The 26,836-nt window shown below is 38.2% G+C and overlaps 2 protein-coding genes across 3 annotated transcripts in view; one reads left to right on the top strand and one right to left on the bottom strand.

Moving 5' to 3' along the window:
• Positions 1 to 191: 191 nt before the first annotated feature.
• Positions 192 to 13,482, bottom strand: LOC133533036 (uncharacterized). 2 transcript variants are annotated; one of them, XM_061871950.1, is made up of 16 exons: positions 13,343 to 13,482; positions 12,569 to 12,672; positions 11,756 to 11,919; positions 11,240 to 11,413; positions 10,539 to 10,698; positions 9,569 to 9,636; positions 8,491 to 8,680; positions 7,672 to 7,700; positions 6,473 to 6,524; positions 5,001 to 5,096; positions 4,316 to 4,431; positions 3,669 to 3,768; positions 2,930 to 3,060; positions 2,449 to 2,568; positions 1,695 to 1,849; positions 192 to 359 (listed from the first exon to the last, which is right to left on the bottom strand). In XM_061871950.1, exons 2-16 carry the CDS (start codon positions 12,654 to 12,656, stop codon positions 290 to 292), a joined length of 1,713 nt encoding a protein of 570 aa, XP_061727934.1. In that variant the 5' UTR covers positions 12,657 to 12,672; positions 13,343 to 13,482; the 3' UTR covers positions 192 to 289. The 2 variants fall into 2 exon arrangements, with proteins under 2 accessions (XP_061727934.1, XP_061727935.1); XM_061871951.1 differs by lacking the exons at positions 7,672 to 7,700; positions 8,491 to 8,680.
• A 4,427-nt stretch (positions 13,483 to 17,909) lies between these two features.
• Positions 17,910 to 26,836, top strand: part of LOC133533140 (uncharacterized) — an 87,845-nt gene continuing 78,918 nt past the window's right edge. Inside the window, exon 1 of the mRNA XM_061872105.1 lies at positions 17,910 to 18,222. Coding sequence (XP_061728089.1) covers positions 18,192 to 18,222 — 31 coding nt within the window. The 5' untranslated portion in view covers positions 17,910 to 18,191. The remainder of the gene's footprint in view (positions 18,223 to 26,836) is intronic.

Here is a 26,836-nt window from a genome sequence, read left to right as displayed (position 1 = left end):
TATCTTGTTCTGACTCTAGTGATATATTCGAGGGATCTGACGAGCAAAATTTTAAGCAACCATATTTTCAGAGTACCAGAGACAAAAATAGAAATAATCGGACAGACAGACGGACATGACGAATCTATAAGGGTTCCGTTTTTTGCCATTTGGCTACGGAACCCTAAAAAGGAGAATAATGAAACAAATCCTACAGTAAGTAAAGAATTTAATCAACTATAAATATTACAGTGCATCAACAACTATTTAGACTTCAGTGATTAAAATACAAAATTAATAAATATATCTTTTAATTGGTAAATACACCAGAGCAGGCGAGTTCCTCTTTCTTGTGATCTTCGCATTGGTATTCCTCGAATCTGCAATATAAAAGTGTATGTAATTTTAATAAAAATCTTTGAGATTGACATTATTTATTTATTAAACCTTTAAACGCTTTATGTGATAAACACTAACATCACTCAAACGTAAACGCCAAGCTCCCGGGCGCAAGGAATCTAATGCAAAACTTACTCGAAAGTGTGAAGGTTATTTTGACAGCGTCCGCCATGACACCTATAGGTGTCCTTGGCGCTGTGGGCAAAACTACTAACAACGACTTTAAACGTTCTTGGCGTCCAGAAGGTTAAAAGCGAGGCCGTTGTCTTGCGCCTGATAGCGTGGAAGCTATCTGTCTGCGTCTCGGCAAACATAGACAACATAGTCGATGCGATGCAGTATCGTGAAAGCCGTTAGCATCCTAAATGCGTTGTTATACAATATATGGGCAATAAGGTCGTGTATACATATTTCTGACCCTTTTTTTCGTACCGATATTTTCATACGTGACTGTACAATAACCTAACTTATTTGGTCATAACCATGACTTTCTTCTCCAACGGTGGACTAGGAAATGCCTAAAATTTCTCGGCATGACCATATCAGCTTAGTTCTTGCTTACATCAGCGATGTACCTACTCTTTAATATCGTATATAATATCTTCGATTATGCTATGAGCGTTACATTGACTTTGAAAAAAATATCAAATAGCTCCCTATGTCTTCCTAAAATGAGTCGAAGCATAGCTTTAAAGCTTACACGAATGTAACTTCGGGATGCCTGCCGAGACACCAGGAGGATCCTTCGCTTCTAGCTGGAGTTAGGCTGGACATACCACTTAAATTAAACAGTTAAGTCCCGGATAGACGTGCGAGTAAGTTCGCGAACTTACAGCTCGACGACCTTTTTCGCTCGTGTGTGAGCCTAAGTACGCGTACTTTACAAGCAAAAAAAGTCGTCGAGCCATAAGTTCGCGAACTTACTCGCCCGTCTATCAGCCACTTTACAATCGCCAAACCAATGACATTTTCTCGTCAAAACCATGACGTGATAATCATTCTTAACTTACATTGACTTACTATGGAGAAGATACCAAAATAGCTGCCCATGTCATCGTAAAATGTGATGCAGTAGCTACATAACAAGTCCTCAACATACAGAGCCAAGGTCTCTTCGTTAAGCCTGCAGTGATCTCAGGTGGATCCTGTATTTTTGGATGGGGTTGAATTGGCTAGGCCAGACTTTTAGTATTTTTTACACGTGAAGCCAGTCCCCAACATATTATCCACTTAATTATACAACTACTTTAGTGAAGGATCTTAAGTAGGATCTTATTTACAATGGCTAAACATTTTCGGTCAAAACTATGACTTACTTCTCCAAAGGCGGACTAAGGAAATGCCTGAAGTTCCTTGGCATGACCATATCAGCTTGGTTTTTGCTGACGTCAGCTATGTACTCTTCAACATCACAAATCATTTCTTCGGACACAAACGGACCGATTCCGGGTACTGCGTATACCACCACGATCTGGAATCACAGATTCCATATAATATATGTACAAGGATATGGATATGGCACAGATGAAATATAGGATAAAAAATTAGTCGGTTTCACTCACAAATATTACAATTTGGTTAGCAGTAGCCCTCACACTAGGTCAAGCAGTCAAGCCTGTGTCGTAAGGAATATTAATTGTCATTATTCGTTATTGTTATTGCTCTGGAGTTGCAGGAGTCCACAGGTTACGGAGACTGCTTATCATCAGGTGGGCCGTATGCTTGTTTGCCACCGACGTAATATAAAAAAAAATATAAAAGAAAAACATAGGAAGAAGAAGAAAGTGTCTCAGCATCTTCATCTTATGATGCATTTAGTAAAAGATGGACTGGCTGTTGAATTCCTACGGGAAAATACTAAGACGAAAAAGATATCCATTTTCCCGGTTAAATCTGAAGGAGCCCATGGTCTGTTTTGGCAACTTAAAAATATATTAATAATCTATGCTATGTAACAAAATATGCGAGTAAAAAAATATACCACAGATATTACATGTCGCAATACGATGTCACGGCAAAACGCGAGTGAACGAAATAGATGATTTCGAGGTACAAACAAAAATATCTCACCTCGGGAATTGGCAGTTCCTCTTCCTCCACTTCTTCGATCTCTGGCACGATGATGTCCATGTTCTCATCCAGGAAATTATAGAGCAGATTTCTGACCATCTCTACTTCTTCTGGCTTAGCCTGTAAAAAAAATCAACAGGATTAGGCGAGACGAAAATTTGCTCATCAGTGTGGTCCATACTCTTTAACTACATATCAGATATCAGTCTCTCTCAAAAGTATCATCCTCCTAAGTCATCACTTCATTAACATGGACACTGTTCTTAACACAAAGAAAGAAACCTACAGAATATTTTTCTATTTTTTCTTTAAATCAGGGTAAAGCAAAACAGCAATTTGTTCATTAGTGTACCTACTATAATTTCTTACTCAATTTTAAGGGACTGGTTCTAACGTATCAGCCTTCCGGCTAATTATGTCATCAACATGAATACTCACTATAAAAAAATCGGAAAAACCATAAAATGGTTTTGTCTCATACCTTCTTCTTCTTCAAGTCAGGGTCAGGCAAAACAGCAATCTGCTCGTCAATGTAGTCCATGATCTCCTTCTCGATGTGCTGCACAATGAACTCTCCGCTGGTGATGGACATCTGACGACCAGCCACCATTCCTGACAACAATCGCCATATTATGCAATGTGAAACTAGACGAGCAACTGTATCATATCTAGAAGCAAAGTGAGCAACATCCAAAAGTACGAGTAAATATCTACAAAGGTTGAGTTTTAGGGTAATGTTGCTCAAACTCAATCTTTGCAGATATCCACCTGTGGACGTTGCTGACTTTGCTTCTATATGATACAACTATTGAAAAAAAACGAAATCTATATCAACGACAATATTTAATATTCGGTTTAATTCACATATTTTTAGTGCTTGAAAAAGGAGACCTCTCGGAAACGCGGGAGTGACTAAAATCACGTGAGTTAAACCTTAAAATTAGTTTAACGTTAATATGTCTCACGACAGTTTAAATTCTATTAACAGCAAGATTCTTTTACATACCTAAATAGAAAAAAATTCTGTACCTTGGAGGACCTAATTTATCGAATGCATATAGGTTGGGCACTGCCAAATATTACGTCTGCAAAGAGGTCTGGATGATTCAGAGCCCTTAAACAATTTAGCCATTAAAATACACTGAACCTAAAAGATTGTACATTTGTTTTACGTCGACTTTTCGAATGATTACGTTACATAACTTTAACAAAAAACTAACCAAGATCATAATTGGCCAATTTGAATTTATCCACGATGCGAGCTATATCCTCGAAAGTCTGTTCCAGGTCTGCCAGTCTCTGCGCACGCGCTTGATACAGCTGGATCAGGGAAAGTTAGGTTAGGAACAGGAAAGGTAGGTAGCAGTGGCGGAGCATCTACAAAATCCCCACCGAATTTCCCAATTTGAAGGAGGTGAGTTTATCTAACAGAAATAGGAGAAAGGGCATGAATCGGCAACGGCTTGACCGACAGGAATGCGTGACACTGTGTATAATGTTTTGTGGTTGGGATTGTCAAGCGACCATTTTTATAAGAAGCACAGTTTATTGTACGGAGCCAGGCATTACCTGTCAAATTCAAAGCCCAAGTGTGTCCTTATACCTATATCATAAACAATCAAATAATCTTTGCCTATATTTATTTAGTCTTGACTTAATTTTTCTTGTATACCGTTATCAACATTATTTTCTTTTCTTTCTACTCACATATTTGCAATGTATTTATTTGTCTTTTTATTTTTGTTTTGTTTATTATTATTATTATTTTTGACGATTATATTGTGTCAATTTATAATGTAATGCTATTATGAAAATAAATCTATTCTAATTTATCTTATAATATGTAATGATAAGAATCATTGCTAACTTCTTCTATCATGTCTTGTATATATTCCTCGTGCTCAGCCTCTTGTTTGGTCTCTTCCTCTCCATCTAGTTCCTTCTGCTGTTCTTCTAAATTGTCGTCTTCGATTTTAGGTTCACCTGGATTTATATATAGTTTACATAAAAGTGTTTTGTTGTTTTGTACATTTAATTATAGTTCAATAAAGGTTTTATTCAATTTACCTGCGATCTTACTTTATTTTTTACCATACAACAATGGAAAGTTAGCTTTTACCTACATTTCTTTTAATATTTTGCTTAAATTGTACATCTATACACATCATTTATTCGTATTGTAAAGTCTAGATTTATTGAATAATGTTCTAGGTATATTTAATTTATTATGACATTCAACATTAAAGGGTTAATAAGAACTATAATTACAAACTAAACTGAAATTGAAATAAGACTAAATAGATTACTTCATGTATTACTCAATTTATAAACCATTTTGACTAAACATTCCGTTGATATTTTAATTCCAAATAATAAAATCTACAGTACTGCCCACGCTACGTGTTTTTTATATTGGGCTAAAAGCCAAAACTGACAATTGACTACATTACTTATAATCCTTGCTACATTAAGCTTCAATGTATTTTCTTGTGTAGTAATTACCTAAATGATTAAAAAATGAGTGAATTGTGAGCAAGAAATGGAAGTACAACCGTAAAATTCAAATGGAATCTCTTTGTCATCCTCGTCCCAAACTCTGATCGGTTTGAATTCTTCTTTTTCTTCAGCGTCTTCTTCTTTCGCTTTATCTGATTTAAATAAAGTATTTTTAATTGCCTGTTTAACTTATGTTTGATTCTGGGACCTGTCGATTGGAGGATTCGAAAGAATAGAACAGAACAACTAATAGCCAAGCTGCATATTAAAGGTGAGACCAAAGCACACCGTCTCCGCTGGCTTGGCCACCTCGAAAGGATGGGCGACGATCGGGCACTAAAAAGGGTTTATTTGGGTCGACCAACTGGACGCCGTCCTGTTGGTTATCCTAAATATCGTTGGGCGGATAGAGTAGAAGATATCCGTGAGCTCGGCGTCAGCGAAAGCTGGAGCGAATCCGCTCTTGTTGGAGGCCAAGACTTATATTGGGTGCGCCCGCTTTTACCTTAGTCCGTTGGAGGTAGGACGGTGCCAGTGTGTCCACGCAGGTAGCATCCCACACTAACATCCGTCCCAAGCTCCAAGGAACCAAGGACACCCCATCAGGCCTCTTGCCATTATCCCTGATAATGCCAGTCGAATCAAGAAGAGCAGGCACATTGATGGTGGCAAGAGATCGACGGATTATGTCATTAAGCGACGCATGTCTTGAAAAACGACCTGCACTTTTTTGACAAGATAATCCATGGTGTCCCAGTCGGTCCACGTCCGTGCCACAAGAGCATATATGTGGCGTACATACCGAAACCCCGAGTCGCAAACCAGTCGCCAGTCTTAGGGAGCTCGGATCCAAGAAAGTACCAGTATTATGTTTATGTTTAATTGTGAAAAAGAAGGTATGTTGAGATGGTTCGGACACGTGGAAAGCATGAGTGAAAGAAGGCTAACAAAGTAACAAGAAAAGTGTATAAGGGGGCTGGAAGGAGTAGATCTCGGCGGACTTTCTCTGGTCAAATCGAGGAAATACTGAAGAAAGGCCAGGTCAATAGCACCCTAAGGGCCACCACTAGCTGACGCGGATTATCCGGAACGGACGCCCCGTCTAATAAGAAATTGTATGCACAGCGCTAACTGGCGCGGGCGCGTGCGACGGATTTCGCCTGGGAGCAGAGGCTCTACCGCGAACCACGTTCGAAGTGTTGCCTCCCTGTCACACTTACGTATGAATTCACAAGTGCGTCAGAGAGGCAACACGTCGAACGTGGTTCGCGGTAGGCCCTCAGGACCCGGCAGGCGTCCGCGATAGCTAGCGGAGGCCCTAAACCGGCGATCGTGTATGAGGAATGTAATGAAAGTGAAGGAAGCGGAAGAGGTATGTTAAGATCGTAGCAAGTGGAAATTCGGCCACCATGTAGATGTAATAGGCGCTTAATGAAAATCCTTGGAATGTTCCAAGGAGGAGGAAGGAAGGAGGAGGTTTCTTGCGCTCACAGTTTATAAAAATATATGAGAATAGACTTATTCTTACCATCTCCTGCTTTATCTTGCACTATGGATGAACTTAGCTGCTTCATCTTTGCCTGAAAAGGGATTGTTATGTTAATTTCTATAGATAATGTCATTTTTAGCTGTCTACACATACCTGGTTATAGATCTAGAGAAAAGCACGGTTTTAGCTTTTGCTTGAATTGAATTAGTTATATTTTCCCTTATCACTTATAATCTAACATAGGTATACACGGTGGACCCTGTAATACGAGCAAATAGTTATAACATAATATTGTACTTTTGTTTAACCTTTTCGACGCCAACGACGGATATATCCGAACCGCAGGTCCAACGCCAATGACGCATTAATCTGTCACAGACCACAGAGCAACATAGACCTACGTTTATATGCATAAAGTTCAATTACAGTTTTGACATTTTGGTGACGTGGACTTTTAAAAATTATGAAGTCTTTAGACTTCCTATTTTTCATACAAATTAATTATTATCTTCAATGTATCATCATTGTAATGTTACTTGTCACGCTTTAAACATAACAATATTCGCAATACATTGCGTCTCAGAATAAACTTTAAAGTGTGAACATAAAATACATTTTTTAAAAGTAGCTGAACAAATGTTGGTCAGATTGAGGAGTACAGCCTACAGTATATTTTTTGGCCCCAATTACAGAGCCCACCAGCCTTAATATTCTGAAGGACTGACTTTAAATATACACCGTGTTTTTTTTGAGCTTCAATTAAGTAACTTTCTCAAAGACACCGGTATTCTAATTAACTCCATTTCGGAGATATTCAATTATTTATTTTTGTTTTATCATGTCATTACGAGCGTATACACCAGGCCTTAGGGCCTGTTTACATATTGATTAGTGTTTAGTACGAGTGTATACATTTACGTAAGTACTATCTCGGACGATCGATGTTCATAATGACATTGATATGTTACAGTTTTCAATTGTTTGGTTGAATTAAATGTAATGCCCGTGTTACAACAACGCTATATGCAACATTTAATTACTTTTTATAAAAAAAGTTTTTTTTTTTATTAAATGCCATTTAGTTTCCTTAACCGTACTTATCCCGGAATTAACGATATTCAATAAAAACATGGTGTATATTCCCGCCAACCAATTAAGGAGGAAATTACGATATTTTGTTAATTTTCCAAAATTACTACTATAGAAAGGACTGTAGGTATAAGAGCGTAAAAACTAACTTCAACATCTTCGTCCAGTATAGCTCTATCTGAAATAACAGTAAAAGTAAGTTGGAATAGGATAGGAGGAAGAAAACTCGTATTTACGGAGCTCTAGGACCCTAGAACATATTTTTATATTTTGCTCACTGCACCCACGTACGAGATTTTCTGTTTTGCTCTATGGTTCACTGGAGCATGCCTAAAGACATTAAGTCCGCCATTTACATTTACTTTTACTGTGCAATAAAGTTTAAATAACTAATCTTCAACAAAATCGGACCAAAAATAAAGATAGTCAAAATGGCGGCGATTTATTTATTTTCGATTTTGATGAATGTGACATTTACACACTTTTAGGCCGTTATTTCAACACAATTAGATTAAAACTGTAGAATACTAGATATTATACATAATATTTTTTATGAAATTAAGACGAGACTACCAACTTTCGACTGGTCGCATAACAACTTTAGTCATATTTTTAACTGTTATAACACTTTATGCATAAAAATCTTTAGTCAGAATTATTCCTGAGCACAACTGGGTTTTGGTCATAAATGAGTTATGTCATAATTTTTATAGTCATCAATTTAATTCGTATAAAATTTTAGGTTAGGTTTGTTAGGTATGCACAAAAAATATATATTAAAAAAAATGACAACTGCTATATATGTCATCAAATATTATGGCTAAAAATGTATGACACAATATAATATGACTTTCCATTTGTATGTACGATGATTATGACACAAGTTGTTATGCGTATCAAAGATATGACTTAAACTTGTATGCAACCCAATATGGACGCAATCAAGACTGTTCGTACTACAAATTAACCTTTTCTCTCCCTCATATAATTCTCCCTCTCTATCTGCGCCGCTCTTTCAGCAGACAGCGACCTGGCGACCCGTCCTATAGGTGGCAGGGCTGATCTCTGGCTGAGTCTCGGATTGGTGGTCACCGAGTCATCGACTAGGCTTAGCCGACGAAGATGACCAGCGCCTTGCCAGAAATCATCTAGGGAAGGCTGGGGATGGACGTAAGAGGTTAGGAAGGAAGAATTAGGTTTAGGATACAATAAAAAGGGCCTGTATATTATAACGATTTAAAAACATGATAAACTAAAGCTGACGTAAGGTAAATGTGGAGAAGAACGTCTATAAGGGAAGACCGCCTACAAGCTGTTTTGTCGCTTTTATCTCTTGCGTTTGTATACACACTCCACTAACTGAAAGTCGGTAAAGCAGGAGTGAAACTTTTCCTTTCTGACTGTCTGACCCGGTAAGTATACAAATACGCTTTTCCATGCGATAAAATGTGTTTTTTTTATACCTCGTCGACGGCAAATAAGCATACAGCCCGCCTGATGGTAAGCAGTCTCCGTAGCCTATGTACGCCTGCAACTCCAGAGGAGTGACATGCGCGTTGCCAACCCTAACAACCCTCCCTCCCCTTGTGGAGCACTGGCAACCTTACTCACCGGCAGGAACACAACACTATGAGTAGGCTCTAGTGTTATTTGGCTGCGATTTTCTGTAAGGTGGAGGTACTTCCCCAGTTGGGCTCTGCTCTAGATCTGGAATGACATCCGCTGTGCTGTGCCCTACCACACAAAGCGAGATAAAATTCACAATACCCAAACCTCTCTTGTGGACGAAGTTTAAGGACATACCCGGGTCCGAATGTGCCGGTCTTTACCACATTGACCTTCAATAAATCAATTTGGGGTCACTTGCACCAATCACTAACCTAAGGCTAACCAGTTAAACCTGGAGTTACCATGGTTACCAGTACAATTTGACACCGGATTAACGGTTTAACCGGTTAACCCCGGGTTAGAGTGATGGTGAAAGTGGCGCTTAGTAAGCGAAATTAGATGAAAATATTTATAAATGATGGATAAAAGTACACTCACGTCAACAGTAGCTTCACTAAGTGTCTCTTCTTCTTCTATCTCTTCCTCTTCTGGTCTAGGAGTCTCTCCTTAAAAAAATATAAAAGTTTATTTTATAACACAAAAACATTCGAAACATAATATTCCTCCTTAAATGCGTGTCGGGGTATCGGAGGGCCGAACAGGCATATTTGACATATTGATGTCGTGTGGGCGTGCACGTGCAGGTTTCCACGAAATAATAAATCTCACGATACAATCAAATCACTGTATTCCTTGTTTTAATTAATCAACACCAAAAATATTCGATGATTACAGAAATAAATCACGATTAAGAGCCAATGGGTTTGTAAGCGACCATCTCTTGCGGGGCGCTGTCAACGAATGACGTTGACGACCCGCGCCGCCATGACAACTCCATTCGGTTCTACCCGCTTTTAGAATGTATCAACTTGACAATGTCAATAACAATCACAATAACCCGTTTAAATAATTTTACAATTCATAAATAATCGAAACAAATAAAGCGAACGCCGTTATGCGCTTGAATTCGGGTTGGGTATTGGGTTTAGCGCATAATCCCCGATAAAAAGATATCACCAAGTTCTTTGAATCCGTACTAGACTGAAAGTTTTGGTACTTATACCTATGTAGTGATCACAATGAAGCATCAAGCAATGAACAATACTTGTAGAAACAAAAATTAGGCTTAGTAACATAGCCTCTTATATAAATAACAACTAACCAGGAATAAACGATAATCAACGTTGGTGGCCTAGCGGAGGAACTACCGGACTAATTCGAAATTCCCTCTGGGCCTGTAGGGTGATTAACCCTTAATAGAAATAATACGAACAGGATTGAGCTACCTTCCCTTTACCCGTTGACGTATCTGATATTCTTGGAAGCGTCCATCCTGGCCAGAAACAAGTACATGGCCAGGAATGTAAAAAAGAAAGCATGAAGTTGTAGAGAATAAGGATGATCCTACCTTCCCTATACCCGTTGACGTATCTAATATCCCTGGAAGCGTCCATCCGGGCTAGAAACAGGTACATGGCAAGGAAGTCATCGGCAGGAATGGCTGCTGAACCACCGTCTGGTTCCTTGGTGAGAACCTCGCAGAGAAGAATCATGGTGTAGGTCAGATTCTAGAACGAAATATATGCTGAGAATGATAAGGATGGAAAAATATGATTACAGTGGTCTCGGCACCGAATATCATGGTATTGCATTCGGTGTTGAAGCCCTTGGTCCATGAGGAACATTAATAATAAAATACTTAACAATTACAACAAGACATTAAATACATTATGTAAGTCAGGTCCTAGATGTCCTAGAATGAAATAATTAATTATGGAGGCTGCCATTAAAGTCGAGCTTACGAACGCTACTGTTTTAATAGGCCTTCTGAAAAAGCTGATTTCGGCTCCCTTACGAACGCTACTGTTTTAATAGGCCTTCTGAGAAAGCTGATTTCAAATTACTTTCTCCCCTCACATCTCACCCCTCTCACTCCTCTCCTCATTTTTACTAGAGCTGTTTCACTGCAATGCTATTTACGTCAATTTAGGTCGGGAAGTAACTAAGTTACGGCTTTCTTCTTTAATTTACACAATTACTTTCCAGATGTTTGAATTTCTCTCTATCATAATATATTAAACATATGACTTGCATTGTCGTTTAACTTACCTTAGTCAGCATCCCACCAGCCACAGCAATAAAATGCAGCAACGGAACGTAATCCTGCCTCATGTAAACCTCACAGAGACAAAAAATCCTCCTCAACTCATTGGGATCCAAGCAGAAGCCACGCCAGGCTTTCCTGATGAGGTATAGGGGCAGATTCTTGCCGATGTTTAGCAACTAGAAAATACGTACACGTGGAATTAGGTTCGTCGTATTTGGATGAGGATCCTAGGAAATGGGGTTTCTTATCCAAAGCTTTTTACTTGCCAAATTTATTAAGTAGTTCTGCCGAGAATAATTACAGACAGCTCCTGTTCACCGTTCAAACATTTGGCCCCAAAATACTTTAGTTCTACCAGCTATCTAACTTGATTCCTTGATTTTCACTTCCAATAAAGAAACCTGTAAAAAATGCATTTCATTGCCCTTTGGCCCTGGCCAGGGCATTGAATATTTGTCGACTGTAGATCTCAAAGGAGATTTGTTAGAACTAAAGACATATTTAGGCTGATATTTTACCTGATGAGCGATAACCTTCAGACATCCACGAGTGAGCCCGCCTTCAGTGCTGTAGATGGGATATTCAAGCCTTAATTTAACAGGTGGGGGACGGTTTTCGGCCAGCGCCTTGAAATATTCGAAGGACCAGCGGAGGAGATCGTATGGCTGGGTCTTAATTGCCGCTAAAAGAGAAGAAAAAAAATCAGTCAGTAAGTAAGATCGATCCCGCAAACAGAAGGCTCGTGTGAACGTTACTATGTAAGCACATAAACTACTAAAACGGCATCCTGCAGAAAATCGTATCCGCAAAAAACGGGATGTTCAGTGGGAAAAAGCCTTTGCACATGACAGAGGACAGATTACTTCTTCTTATAGTGTTACTTCAAGATATTTCTACAGTAATTTGGTTGTTAATGTGCCTTGACCAAAGTTAACTCATTATTTTTATACAACGTCGGTGGCAAACAAGCATACAGCCCGCCTAATGATAAGAAGTCTCCGTAACCTGCATCTCCAGAGGAATACGTGCGCGTTGCTGACTCTAACACTCCGTAGGTACCCTCGTTAAGCTCTGGCAATCTTACTCACCGGCAGGAACGCAACACTATGAGTAGGGTCTAGTGTTATTTGGCTGCGGTTGTCTGTAAGGTGGAGGTACTTTCCCGGTTGGGCTCTGCTCTAAATCTGGAATGGCATCCGCTGTGCTGTGGCCTACCACACAAAGCGAGATGACATTCACAATGCCCATATCTCTCTTTTGGACGTAATTTAAGGACATACCTAGGTCCGGATCATTTTACTTATTCGGTCTAAAGGTTAATAATGTCTTACCTTTACAAAATCTCTTCAATATGTAGGGGAACTTCGGAGGAATCACTATCTGCTGGGAGCAGTACATCTGCTCGACTAGCTCCGGCATTTTGATTTACTTTTATCTGCAAACATAATAACGTATAAAAACTACTTGTAAAATATTGAACTGTCTAGAAGCCTACAGAAAAAGCAATATAATAGCAGTACAATATTTTTTTTTATGGGTGTTTTCTATGTATTTATAAATATTTATATCTTATATATAATGTTTTCTAAGTACCCACAACACAAGCCTTATTGAGCTTACTGTGGGACTTAGTCAATTTGTGTAACCATGTGCTATAATATTTATTTATTGATTTTATATTTATTTACTTAACACATGCACTTCATCTATCAAGCCAAGAAGTTGAAGAAGAAGAGATGAAGTGGAAAAAGACCTTAGCGAACTCGGAGCCGTCGACTGGACAGAAACGGTTTTGGACAGAGAAGCATGGCGGTCTTTGGTGTCGGAGGTCAAGATCCACTTCGGGTCGCTGCGCCACAGCAGTAAGTAAGTAAGTAAGTAACACATGCACTCTGGGCTATCAAATCGCGGCCAACTTAGCTTAGGTTTGACTCTAGAGTGATTATTGAGGAAGATTTATTCGTTAAGGATTTGTGTAATTCGTGCGAAGGCGGGGCGGGTTGTTACCTAGTCAAATACGTTTTGTGAACGAGACTCAATACCTAAGTATGGCATTTTGCAAGTGAGTAAGCAATTTTAATCCGTTATCAGCGAAAAAAACTTACTTTCTTTCAGTCGATTAAATTATATGCTTCCACTAACACGCAAATTCTTTAAACACATTTTAATTTACAATTTTATCAACACCGCCGAGGTTGAACTGTTTTGACAGAACGGTTGTCATGGATACCGCTGTTTTGGCAGCTACGTTGCAATGGTTACCGGTGTCATTGACTTTATTCAAGGTTGTCATAATTGTCACGTGACTATGTACGCAAGAGGTTTTATTTTGGGAATGCCTTGTTTGGAAAGAAAAGGTGGTCGATGACCCTTATCGACCATCAAAATTAATATCATAAAATTAGGGATTCGTAATTATTTATTTACAATAACAAACCATACATAGGATTACTATAACTAGCTTATATCTAAAATAGGCCCTTGAGGCATTGTACCAAGGATGCTGGCGACATTTCCTCGTTGTATCGCAATACTGATACGTTGTGCGAGGAAGCCGCCAGCTCTTCAGTCACCAGTTACGTCAACCAGACGTTTCGCGATTTCTCCAAAAAACTTGTGCGCGCTGGGACCCCATGGACCTAGAGTTTCAACGCCAAGTGGTACAAAATGGTACTCTCTACCGAGGCTCTTATATTTATTACGTTTCAAAATTTCGGCGCTTTCCGCCGCTGCGCCATTGAGGTATCGCCCGCTTTTACATTAGTCCGTTGGAGGTGAGACGGTCCAGTGTGTCTACGCAGGTAGCATCCCACACGAACATCCGTCCCAAGCTCCAAGTAACTAAGGACACCTAAAATTATAATTAGAAAAAGCCTAAATCGAGAACCAACAAAAAAGTCACATATATATGTATTTTTGGTTGAATAAGTTGGGGTCTTTGTCAATAGAGGTGCTTCGTAGCGAACGATACGGTTATCTCTCTCTATGGGCTACTCTACATGATGGCCCAGCGTAGGCCAGCCTAAGGGACGCAGCTATGCGGTGGAAGGAGATAGCAATGTCACTTGCTCCCTCTAACGCATAAATGCGTCCCTTGGACTGGCCGACGCTGGGCCATCGTGTAGAGGAGCCATATCACTCTTCCATATTAGTGCGACAGAGAGACAATAGTGTATCGTTCGCTACGGAGCGAGATTGGCATCTTGCCTTGGGTGTCAGCACTCAGAGTGTCACTTGTTTTGCATTATTATTAGTATATCGAGCAATAGGGCGTTTACCTCACGATACGGGCATGGCAAGTGAAAAAAAAGTACACAAATTGAATAAGCCCTAACCCCATACACCATACACTCTCTAAACCTTTGCCCAGAGTAAAGGGGCCGAGTTCGCCGAACGATATCGGCCTGACGATATTCGCGATTGTCAGCTTTTGCGAATAAATCGTCCGGCGAACTGGTAATAAATCAGTAGGCCCCTTAAGGCGAAGGGTAGGGCAAGCTCTTTCCATACAAACTTTGTGCGCGTTTTTCTTCGTTTGTGTTTGGGCTACAGTTATTATTTTTGGTAAATATGCTTATTTTTCTGTTAGCTAGGGCTTGATGTATTATTTTTATTTTTTTTGTATTTTCGTATCTTTATTTTTTTAAATAAAGAAAAAATTCTATATCAAGTTCTGCGTATATCCAATATATACAATCAAAAAATGAAATTAAATGCTAAAGTGCCAAAACTAACGAATAAAACTTGCACAAGGTTTGTATGGAGAATGCCTTGCCTTAGCCTGCGCCTTAAGCTAAAGACGGCTTGCGATTACAACGGGTACTCAGCCAAAGAAAAATCTCAAACACCCATGACTCAGGAACAAATATCTGTAAAAATTAAATGAAATGAAAAACGATTTTTAGCCACAAAAAACAAGTACAAAAAATTACCTAACTTAATTTAACTTAAGGGCATGTATTTGTGTGATGAGCATGGATATTTGTTCCTGAGTCATGGGTGTTTTCTATATATTTAAGTATTTATAAATATTTATATATTATATATATCGTTGTCTAAGTACCCTCAATACAAGCCTTATTGAGCTTACTGTGGGACTTAGTCAATTTGTGTAATAATGTCCTATAATATTTATTTATTTATTTATACCTACTTAGTATAGAGGCGCATTGTCCAAGTAAATTTTGTAGTCAACTAAATTTACTGCCATCTTTCGACACAGGACTAAAACTCTTAGAAAGACATATGGCTATTTGACCCATGTTTTTTCACTGATATGTGTAAATATCAAACGGTGTCGCCATCTACTCGAGTATAGGCCTAATGTATATCGCCATTTATTCGAGCATAACATTCTTCTTGATTTTTCGAGTTACGTTATTTTTTTCTTAAGACTTTATTTATATTATATGGATTTATATATTTTTGACTAAAATTGAGCTAATATATGTAAATCATGAAATCTAGTACATCCGGAAACATAGTACTTATAAGATCTAGCTTTGCAAGATACTTAAACAGGTTTTAATACAGGTCTTAGTTTAGCTAAAGGAAATTTATTCATGTCATCTCAATAATGTTCATCTATTTATCCTTAATTATATTTAAAATGCGAAAGCAACTTTGTCTGTCTGTTTTCATCTTCACCTTACGCAGTTACCATAAGTAAACAAAATAAATAATATAGAGCAAAGCATGAAGAGGTAACTGACAGACAGACGGTATACTAGTTTCTAATAACAAATCCAAAATATGCTATTTTTCCTGTATTATGGGGCCAGTACAGCGGTGTCACACATACAAATTCTAGCCACAACGCCGCAATACTATTGGTTGAGGAGTTCGCGTCACGCGCGCGATTGGTCGCAACTAGTTGCGTTATACTGCACGATTGGCTCAAATTCGTGAGTGACACCGCTGAACTGGCACCATTCTTAGTGTCGGTAATTAGTACTATTACTTATTTATTCTGTGGTATAGCACTTATCGCGAAAATCATTAATCTACACAGACAAATATGTGGGCATGAACTAACAAACACAGTTTATATAATAACATGTCGTTGATATCGTAAAAATGTGTCCAAATCAAATCGTGGTTAAATTAATCAATCAAAATATATAAGAATCGACATGGTTAGATACACTTTGTGAACAGTTTAATTAACTTTGGATTTTTAATTACAACGCCATCTAGTGGAGAGTGGCAGAAGTTTGTTTAGTTATTATAAGCCTATACTAGAAGCGCTGGTGGCCTAGCGGAAAGAGCGTGCGACTTGCAATCCGGAGGTCGCGGGTTCAAACCCCGGCTCGTACCAGTGCGTTTTTCGGAACTTATGTACGAAATATCATTTGATATTTACCAGTCGCTTTTGGGTGAAGGAAAACATCATGAGGAAACCGGACTAATTCCAATAAGGCCTAGTTTCCCGTCTGGGTTAGAAGGTCAGATGGCAGTCGCTTTCGTAAAAACTAGTACCTACGCCAATTCTTGGGATTAGTTGCCAAGCGGACCCCAGGGTCCCATGAGCCGTGGCAAAAATGCCGGGATAACACGAGGAAGAAGAGAGAGTGCTTACTCGATCCATAGATACAAACTCATTTATAAATAGTTAATATAATCGAGGTTTGCGAAAACTTATTTGTAATGAAATTTAATTTTAATAAGTATTTAGTTTTATGCGAGTTTAAAACTTATAAATAATACGATTTACCATACTTCCCATACAACTTATAATTATTAAGTAAGGAAACTGACATATGGAGTGTGCACGCTAAGTTGGCATTGTTTCCTTCATCCTAGGTGAGGTGCTCTGAATATATTTATAATAAAAATAAATAGACACGATACATATTTTATACTGGCAAGTTAACTTAAGTTTTTGGCAAAAATTTCATTTTTGGTACAAGCTTTTATCGCTGACTGTACTTTTTTCCTCAGGCAACTAATACTCATCGAGACAATTCTAAAAACCCCAAATACAATTAGGTTGCGTTGTTTTATCACAGAGTTCCTATGGCCACCTCCTGTCTCCATCATTAGATCAGCTTGATGGTACCATAATATTGCATTGACACCCGACTTATATATGTATGCAAATTTTCAGCTTCATCGGAAACCGGGAAGTGGGTCAACTTGCAATTTAACTTGCAAGATTTGTCCCATACATACTAACAGGGCAAGTTAAATAATAGCTTGTAAAAAGCAAAACTTGTAATGGACGAGTATAACAGTTATTTCATAATACTTGAAAAACGACTCTACATTACTATTATTATTAAAAATCTTCAGTATTTTGTCGTAAATAACCTTCTTTTCAGTCTACTATACAGTCTATTTTTTTATTAACTACTTTACATTACTTATTTCAAAATTAAGTTATAAAAATACAACTCTCATTTTGCACTATATCAGAGCATAGTCGCGCTCGAAACTTCGAAGGTAATTTTCAAATTTATTTATATTACGCAATTAAGTAGTAAGTAAAACATGTATTAGTTTAAAATCTCCTATATGTAACAATTAGTAAATGTTTACAACAACAGTTATTAAACTGTATAATTTTCTGCTCTACATTTCATTTTTAAAATTAGCGCCATCTAACGGCGAGCGGCGGAACTTGCTAGTAATAATCACGTGGTGCGTCTACGCAAAGCAATGTAAACCTGTTTGGTTCAGTGACGGTCCGGCTGTTTTTATGTCGACAAGTCCTAGAAAACATTTAGATCTCATTCCAAATTCTAACACTAATTTCACGTTATATGGTTAATTCTAATCTCAAAGTGTGTTATAGTGAAAACAAAGTGTACAGTGTGTGTTATCAAGTGTAATAAGATATGTTATAGGAGTATGGTTTGATGTATCAGTGTCACCATGTTTTTGAGAGACATAATGATGACAATATAGGAAAGAGATGGGGATTAATCCTGTTAAAGTGAAAAAGGACGTTTTACTATGGATTTGATGACGGATCTCTCTACGATATGTAAGTATATATATTGACATACATAGCTGGGATATATATAATGTCGGATTATCTTGTTAACATGTTATTTCCGGTGACAACAATAACAATGTTTCTAGATTATATTTGAGAGTTTTAAGTGATTTTCCAATTTGATTTTCTCATTTACATTTTGCTGTCTCGATAGGATTTTGAAGGTAAACAACGAATTAAAAGATTGTTAACACTATACTTTAGACAGAATAAATTTGACAATGGAAAGTAATATATTTGAGGATAACGGGTGTTTGGCTAGTAGTGAGAAATTTGCACAGGACAAAAAATCTATGACCTATGACTCGTAGAACCAAATATTATAATAAATATTGGTCCTTTCAACCGGACATTTTTGGAAACTACAAAATATTTGGCTGAATGTGCCAAAATAATGAAGTGTTTTCATATTGGATCAAAAGGTACCTTAAATGTTACTCTTATATTTATATACATATACAAAAAAATTACCATAACTGTACTTAATGACCCTTTAAAATTACGGCAAAAATATTAATAATAATGGTCCTTTGACCCGGATTATTTTATAAACAAATTAATGCGATTCTTAAATTAAATGCATTTTCATATACATAATTTGCACTATTGATATATTAAGATAATTAAAGCCAAATATAGCTAATTTTGACCCCTTTTGAAACGCTTTCATTATGTTATAATTATTTAATAAATACGGTTTTGTTTAATATAAACATTAACGCCATGTGAACAGTTCTTTTGAACAATAGAGGTCTTCTCACGCACAACGACTCTACCTATCTATATTTATAATAGGTAACTGAAGATATTTTATGGCTCCTCTATATGATGGACCATCATACTGGCCTACTGAGATGGGCCAGCGTGTAGAGAGGGTAGTGGTGTCGGACGGCTTATGGCGCGGCGGGATGGCGATAGGATGGCCAAGGTATCGAGTTTTCGTCCGCACATCAAAGTTGGGACAGCGATGGTGCGTACGTATCTAGTACGTGGCCCATTCCATAGTGCGTGCTCTCAACCATCGCATGGCCAAATCACTTGTCCAGCGCTGGGCCATCGTATAGAGGAATCACTGCCATCGCATGGCCATCTCGCTGGCCCAGCGCTGGGCCATCGTGTAGAGAAATCACTGCCATCGCATGGCCATCTCGCTGGCCCAGCGCTGGGCCATCGTGTAGAGGAACCACTGCCATCGCATGGCCATCTCGCTGGCCCAGCGCTGGGCCATCGTGTAGAGAAACCACTGCCATCGCATGGCCATCTCGCTGGTCCAGCGCTGGGCCATCGCGTATAGGGACCACTGCCATCGCATGGCCATCTCGCTGGCCCAGCGCTGGGCCATCGTGTAGAGAAACCACTGCCATCGCATGGCCATCTCGCTGGTCCAGCGCTGGGCCATCGTGTAGCGGAACCACTGCCATCGCATGGCCATCTCGCTGGCCCAGCGCTGGGCCATCGTGTAGAGAAACCACTGCCACTAAAAACGTCATAATTCTATTAATGCAGATATAATCTAAGAGATTTCGCCAGAACAAATCCAAAATGTTATGGACCTACATTCTTTTCATTTCTTTTAGCATTAGAAAAACGGTAAACAATCTTGACAAGTCTTTTTACTGAAAAACGCTTTTTAGAAATCAGTAACTATTACTTGTGAAAGCAAAATAATGTACAAGATCGTATATGAATTATAATTAGTACATATTTGCGACTTACTTTTCAGAAGTGTTTATGAATGAAAAAACACGTCAAAGTTACTTATCTTCTTTGAACTGCTCTCCAGTGAAATCATGATTTTGCACTTGCCTCATTATACTTAGGAAGTGACATATACTATCAGTGTTATTTCGATCGTCGATCGGTAGTACTTACGTTTAGCTAATGTATTAAATCATACTAAACACTAATTAATATGTAGGTAAAGATGTTCTTAAGGGACTTATCAGTTAACTATTAAAAATGTAGTTAATTAGAATTGCGGTGTCTTCGAGAAATTAACTTAATTTAAGCTCAGGAATGCACCCTTGAAATTAGCGAAGTACTACTACCTAGGGTACTTTTTAGTATTTGTTGTTATAGCGGCAACAGAAATACATCATCTGTGAAAACTTCAACTGTCTATCACGGTTCATGAGATACGGCCTGGTGATAGACGGACAGACAGACAGACGGACGGACAGCGGAGTCTTAGTAATAGGATCCCTTTTTACCCCTTGGCTACGGAACCCTAGAAACACGGTGAAGACACTTTGGTGCATTGGTCATATCTACATAAATTACCTTTACTATACCCATTGTTATCTTGAATTTGGAATGCCATAATATTATATAACTTCAATATTTTACATAAAAATGTCGTAAACACACAGTGAATGCTATAAAATACCTCTTTATTGCTATAAAAAGAATGTGATTTATTTCTGACTGGAAAAATCATATAATTACGGAATGTGTGTGCAGGTCCAGCAATGAAATAGTGAATGTGGTACAAATAAATAATAAATAAATATTAGGGATATTATGCACAGAGCAAACTAAGCAATGCTTGTACTATGGGTACTAGGCGAGAACATATACATAGAAAACATCCATGACTCAGAAACAAATGTCTGCGTTCACCACACAAATAAATGCCCTTACCGGGCATTTATTTGTGTGGTGAACTTTCGAACCCGGGACCATCGGCTTCAAAGGCAGGGTCACTGCCAACTAGACCAGACCGGCCGTCAAATCCATCGATGTAGTGCATAATATATTATATTATATGTATTAATATTATATATTATATTACAGGGACATTCTTACACAAATTGATTAAGTCCCACGGTGAGCTCAATAAGGCTTGTGTTGTGGGTACTCAGACAACGATATATATATATACATAATACAAATACTTAAATACATAGAAAACATCCATGACTCAGGAACAAATATCTGTGCTCATCACACAAATACATGCCCTTACCATGATACGAACCCAGGACCATCGGCTTCATAGGCAGGGTCACTACCCACTAGACCAGACCGGTCGCTGATAATCCTTTGCCATCGTATTTTCTCGTAAAAGGTCGTATTTGTCATGCTACTTCAGTCAACCGCAGTACTTTTTGTACAGAGACTGATTGAAATAGAAACAGGTTCGTGCATTTCCTTGAAAATACGATGGTAAATAATTATGTTCTACTTATATCTGTCAATTAAAAAAAAATAGTACTTATATAACATACCTGTAGTCCGTTTTTAGGGTTCCGTACCCAAAGGGTCAAACGGGACCCTATTACTGAGACTCCGCTGTCCGTCCGTCTGTCACCAGGCTGTATCTCATGACCCGTGATAGTTAGCCAGTTGAAATTTCTACAGATTGTGTATTTCTGTTGCCGCTATAACAACAAATACTGAAAACAGAATAAAATAAATATTTATTTCCAATCTCGAGGTTCTCATCCAATAACCGAAGTTAAGCAACGTCGGGCGCAGTCAGTGCTTGGATGGGTGACCGTTTTTATAGATAATGGTAGGGAACCCTTCCTGTGCGAGTACTACTCGCAATTGGAAGGTTTTTTTTTTTAGCATTAGGAAGAAGATAAGCTATTTTGACGTGTCTTTTTATGGAAAACGTCATCGTAATCGTCGAAAAACATATGATCTGGCTTTGGTGTTTATAATATTTGTTGGTTCGAAGGAGCCTGAAAGCGGCAACTTCATTTCATATAGCGCAGCGGGCCGAAAGTTGAAGCTTTCCGGCCGGGGGCCAGAAAAATATTTTTTCTATTCTCTCAAATTCAGTGTGTTATATACAACTTATTTATTCAGCAATACGACTCGGATAATTATGATAGAACTTCGCTTAAGACGAAAGTAGAGGACCCCCGCGACATCACCTTTTCATACACACGTAGTCCTCATTTTCCTCTCTGAATATTAACATTATTGAACATATTTTGACACAATTTGTTGCATATCAACCACAGCTATGCCCCTACGTAAGATTTTTTTCAAATTTTTAATTATTATTGGAGTTAGGAGCATTTAAATATTAGTATGAAAACAGATTTTCGCTTCTAATTTTTACAGTAATCAAAACATTGAAAAAACTCAAACATAGAAGCATAGCTATTGTTAATATATTTACATAAAAAAATGTAGAAATATTTTCTATTACGTCAGTATCCAGAGAGGAAAATGGGGACTACGTTTGTATGGAGAAGTGGGCCGTCCAATTTCCTCTTAATATAAGTTGGTTTATTTATTAATTATTACATACTTATTACATATATACATAACTTGTCTATGCAGCTTAGATTTATTGAATCTAGGTCTTACTATTTTCGATTCTATTTTATTGGCTGGTAGGTTCAAAATTGACAAATCTTCGCTTATCTCATATACAAACGTAGGTATGTAACTCTGACCTCCATAATAACTTGATTCATCTTAATTCATTCATAAAATTCTATATTTGGCTTGTATAGAACAAACTATACTAATATAATATTATTAAAAATCTAGCTTTTGCCTCATTGGTAAATACTTAAAATATTTACAATAATATTTTTTATATTATGGATATATACAGAGGACTATTATAACTATCTTAAATCTAAAGTAGGCCCTTGAGGCATTGTACCAAGGATGCCAGCGGCATTTCCTCGTTGTATCGCAATGCTGATACTTTGTGCGAGGAAGCCGCCAGCTCTTCGGTCACCAGTTACGTCAACCAGACGTTTCGCGATTTCTCCAAAAAACTTGTGCGCGCTGGGACCCCATGGACCTAGAGTTTCAACTAGGAACTAGTTTATGATACATTTTTATACTTACTTACTTACTTACTTACTCCTCTGGCGCAGCGACCCAAAATGTGTCTTGGCCTCCAACACTACTGCTCGCCACTGATCCCGGTCCTGTGCAGTTTCTCGCCAGTCTTCAACCTGGAGCTCGCGTAGATCCGTGTCCACCACATCCGCCCATCGACATTTTTATACAGATAATACTTATTTAGTTGTAATTTTTGTTCAAAGCCCATGAAATGGTCTTTGTATTCGTTTTCTGCACGTTTATTGCCAAACATTTTTACAGTTCATCTCCACTGCTTTATATCATTTTTATTTATATCATTTATAATATATCATTTACATCTTCTTCTTCTTTGTCGGTCCCTCATTACTGAGGATCCTGACAACTTGGTTTAGCAGCTACTGTCACTTGTCTTCATCGGTCCTAATATCCCGCGTAGCCCTCACCGCTTGGTGGAGTTTGCCTGAGGTTCGAATTGGAAATGTGGTGCTGAAGGCGAATGCTTAGGATACCCTGGCGGCGTAGCCAATGCCAATCGCTTACGCTTCTCAGTGATTGAAACGCAGCTGTCATTGTCGCACTAATATGGAAGAGTGATAGAGACACAAAACGTTTCGTTGTCGTAGCGATAGCGATTATCACCTTGGGTAGGCCGGCTGGTCGGCCCGACGCACATGCGTCAATTCTCTCACAGCTTGGCATCAAAACACGTCTGTCCACATATCCCCAGCAACATAATCGCCAGCAACATGCTGAGATGAGCCCATTTCGTACCACTTTTTCCTCACTATGTTTTCTTTTATGTATGTCTATTGACTGTTTGTGTGTTTACGAATAAAAGAAATCTATTCTATTTTATTCTTTATGCCAAAGTTTGGAAAAAGTGTTCGTGCTCGGAAAAGTGGAAGGCGAAGGGCTAAGTTAAAAATGCCACAATATTATAAACATCACTTTTAATGAAAGTTTGTGCAACTGTATCCCCTTTATCGTCACAATAGAACCAATTGGATAATCTAAAGATCGGAACGGTGTCAAGGAAATGAATGGGACATATACTATTGTCAGCCAATAGAGGCGCAGGACTATTGGGGTTCCTCTGTGGAATGATAAAACCTTTTTATATGTTTTGTTTTTTTGGTTTGTATGTTCCAGAAATATAGCTACAAAGTTCACACTTCGTATCACTCATTTCCTTCCTTTCCTCATTAATTCATCATTCACACTCATTCATTCACTCACTCATTCACATAAGCATTCACTCGTTTATCAGTTATCACTCATTTATTCACTTTTATTATCTATTCATTTATCATCTAAAGATCGGAACCGTGTCAAGGAAATGAATGGGACATATACTATTGTCAGCCAATAGAGGCGCAGAACTATTGGGGTTCCTCTGTGGAATGATAAGAACTTTTTATATATTCTGTTTTTGGGTTTGTATGTTCCAGAAATATAGCTACAAAGTTCACACTTCGTATCACTCATTTCCTTACTTTCCTCATTAATTCATCATTCACACTCATTCATTCACTTTTATTATCTATTCATTTATCATCTAAAGATCGGAACGGTGTCAAGGAAATGAATGGGACATATACTATTGTCAGCCAATAGAGGCGCAGGACTATTGGGGTTCCTCTGTGGAATGATAAAACCTTTTTATTTGTTCTGTTTTTTTGTTTGTATGTTCCAGGAACATAGCTACAAAGTTCACACTTCGTATCACTCATTTCCTTCCTTTCCTCATTAATTCATCATTCACACTCATTCATTCACTGACTCATTCACTCGTTCATTCACTCATTTATTCACTCATTTATTCACTTGTTCATTCTATTCCTCAATCAACTGAATTATCTCAAGATCGGAACGGTGTCAAGGAAATGAACGGGACATACAATACTATATGTAGAGGCGCAGGACTATTGGAGTTCCTCTGCTGAATGATAAAACCCTTCTACAAATACATTTTCCCACATACAATCAGATAAGTATCCATTCACTATTTCTTATATTTCTCATTCACTCATTAAGGTTCCACTGTAAAACGATAAAACCCAGCTACAAAATTCACTCTTCGATTCACACATCATTCACTCACTCATTGGTCAATTCAATTCCTCAAATGTTTTCATTTGATTATTTATTTACTCACTTATTCATACTTTCATTCATTATTTATGTCATTCTTTCATCACTCAATCGTTCATTAATTCATGCCTCCGCTTCATTATTCCATAAAATCTTATCTTGATGACAATAACAAATAACTATAATTATGACTGACTAATGATATACTTCAATTGTAATTTTAATTATATTTGAATTGTATTTTAATTTTAAATGTAATTTACAATACAATACAATACAATAAAAATACTCTTGATTGCACACCTCAATACAGAAACAATACAAATAATACAGCACATTAAGAAGAGGTATACAACAGGCGTTCTTATCGCAAAAAAGCGATCTCTTCCGGACAACCATTGGAATTTGAATTTATTTATTTTATAAGTTATAATAGGTATTATTTAGGCATTATTTAATTTGATTTTAGTTCCCTTTGACATTTGTATGCCAACCGGCAAAACATAGCTATTTATATACATACCCAAGACCTATGTGCACCTATGTTTTCCAAATAAAGCATTATTATTATGAAATACCTACGAGATAGTTTTAGTCTTAGTAATATTAATATTTGTTTGTTGTTGTATATGAGCTCCCTTCCGAGGTTTTTCCGAGGGTGTACAGTATGAGGTTCTTCATAAAGGGAGTGTACAGGTTTTTAAAGGGTCGGCAACGCGCATGTAACACCTCTGGAGTTGCAGACGTCCATAGGCTGCGGTGACTGCTTACCATCAGGCGGGCCGTATGCTTGTATGCCACCGTCGTGTTATAAAAAATAATAATGTACAGAACCCAGAGCTTATGGTGCGAAATGAGCACTTCTCCACGTTATATTCGTCGGGCGACTCCATTATCTACTTCACACACGTCAACGCGGGCACAGCTCAACGGTGTAGGGTGCGAGCGGAGAGCGGGCTTGTTCATTCAACCATTCATTCGTTGGTTCATTCATTCAATTATTAACAATTTAATTCACTCATTCGTTCGCTTACCGAGTTACTAACTCAACTATTTTCATTCGTTTGTTTTTTTATTTGCTTACTTATTATTTTCTTCATTAATTCATTCTAATTCATATTCTCACCAACTTATTTATCGGGTATGTCATCGATTCACACGTACGGAACCCAAAGCCTATAGTGAGTAATTAAATTAAATTTAAATTCATTTATTTCGAGTAACATAATGGCTCATACATACTAATTTGTAACACTAGACTTGAACACTATACTATAATACACACGCCTTAATTCAATATAATATGTCGATGTAGGCGTCAACACCGCCAAGCTTAAGTGGGACTGAGCTGGACATGTCTGCCGCATGCACCCGGAAAGGTGTGCCAAAATGGTTACTGTGTGGGACCCACGGAACACCATAGACGGTGCAGGCCGGGGTGCATGCAGACCGAATAGGAGATGGCGGGACGACTTAGACGCATTCTATCCAAAATGGGAAACGAGGGGAGGCCTTTGCCCAGCATTGGGACACCAAAGTAGAGTAACAAAAAAAATATCACAATTAACAATCTTTTTTGTTTTTTTTTTTCATTCCATGTCATGTCGCAGAGGCCGCCTCTCCGACGCAGGCGGCGGGGTCGAAGGCGAAGAGCGCATGCTCTCCTCGATCCGTAATGGGGCCAGCGGGTATGGGACCCGCATTGCACGGCTCC

Source organism: Cydia pomonella, chromosome 28, assembly GCF_033807575.1.
Source record: "Cydia pomonella isolate Wapato2018A chromosome 28, ilCydPomo1, whole genome shotgun sequence".
In the NCBI taxonomy this organism is placed as follows: domain Eukaryota; kingdom Metazoa; phylum Arthropoda; class Insecta; order Lepidoptera; family Tortricidae; genus Cydia; species Cydia pomonella.
The sequence above is the reverse complement of the archived record's forward strand: the minus strand, read 5'-3'. Positions and strand labels throughout refer to the sequence as shown.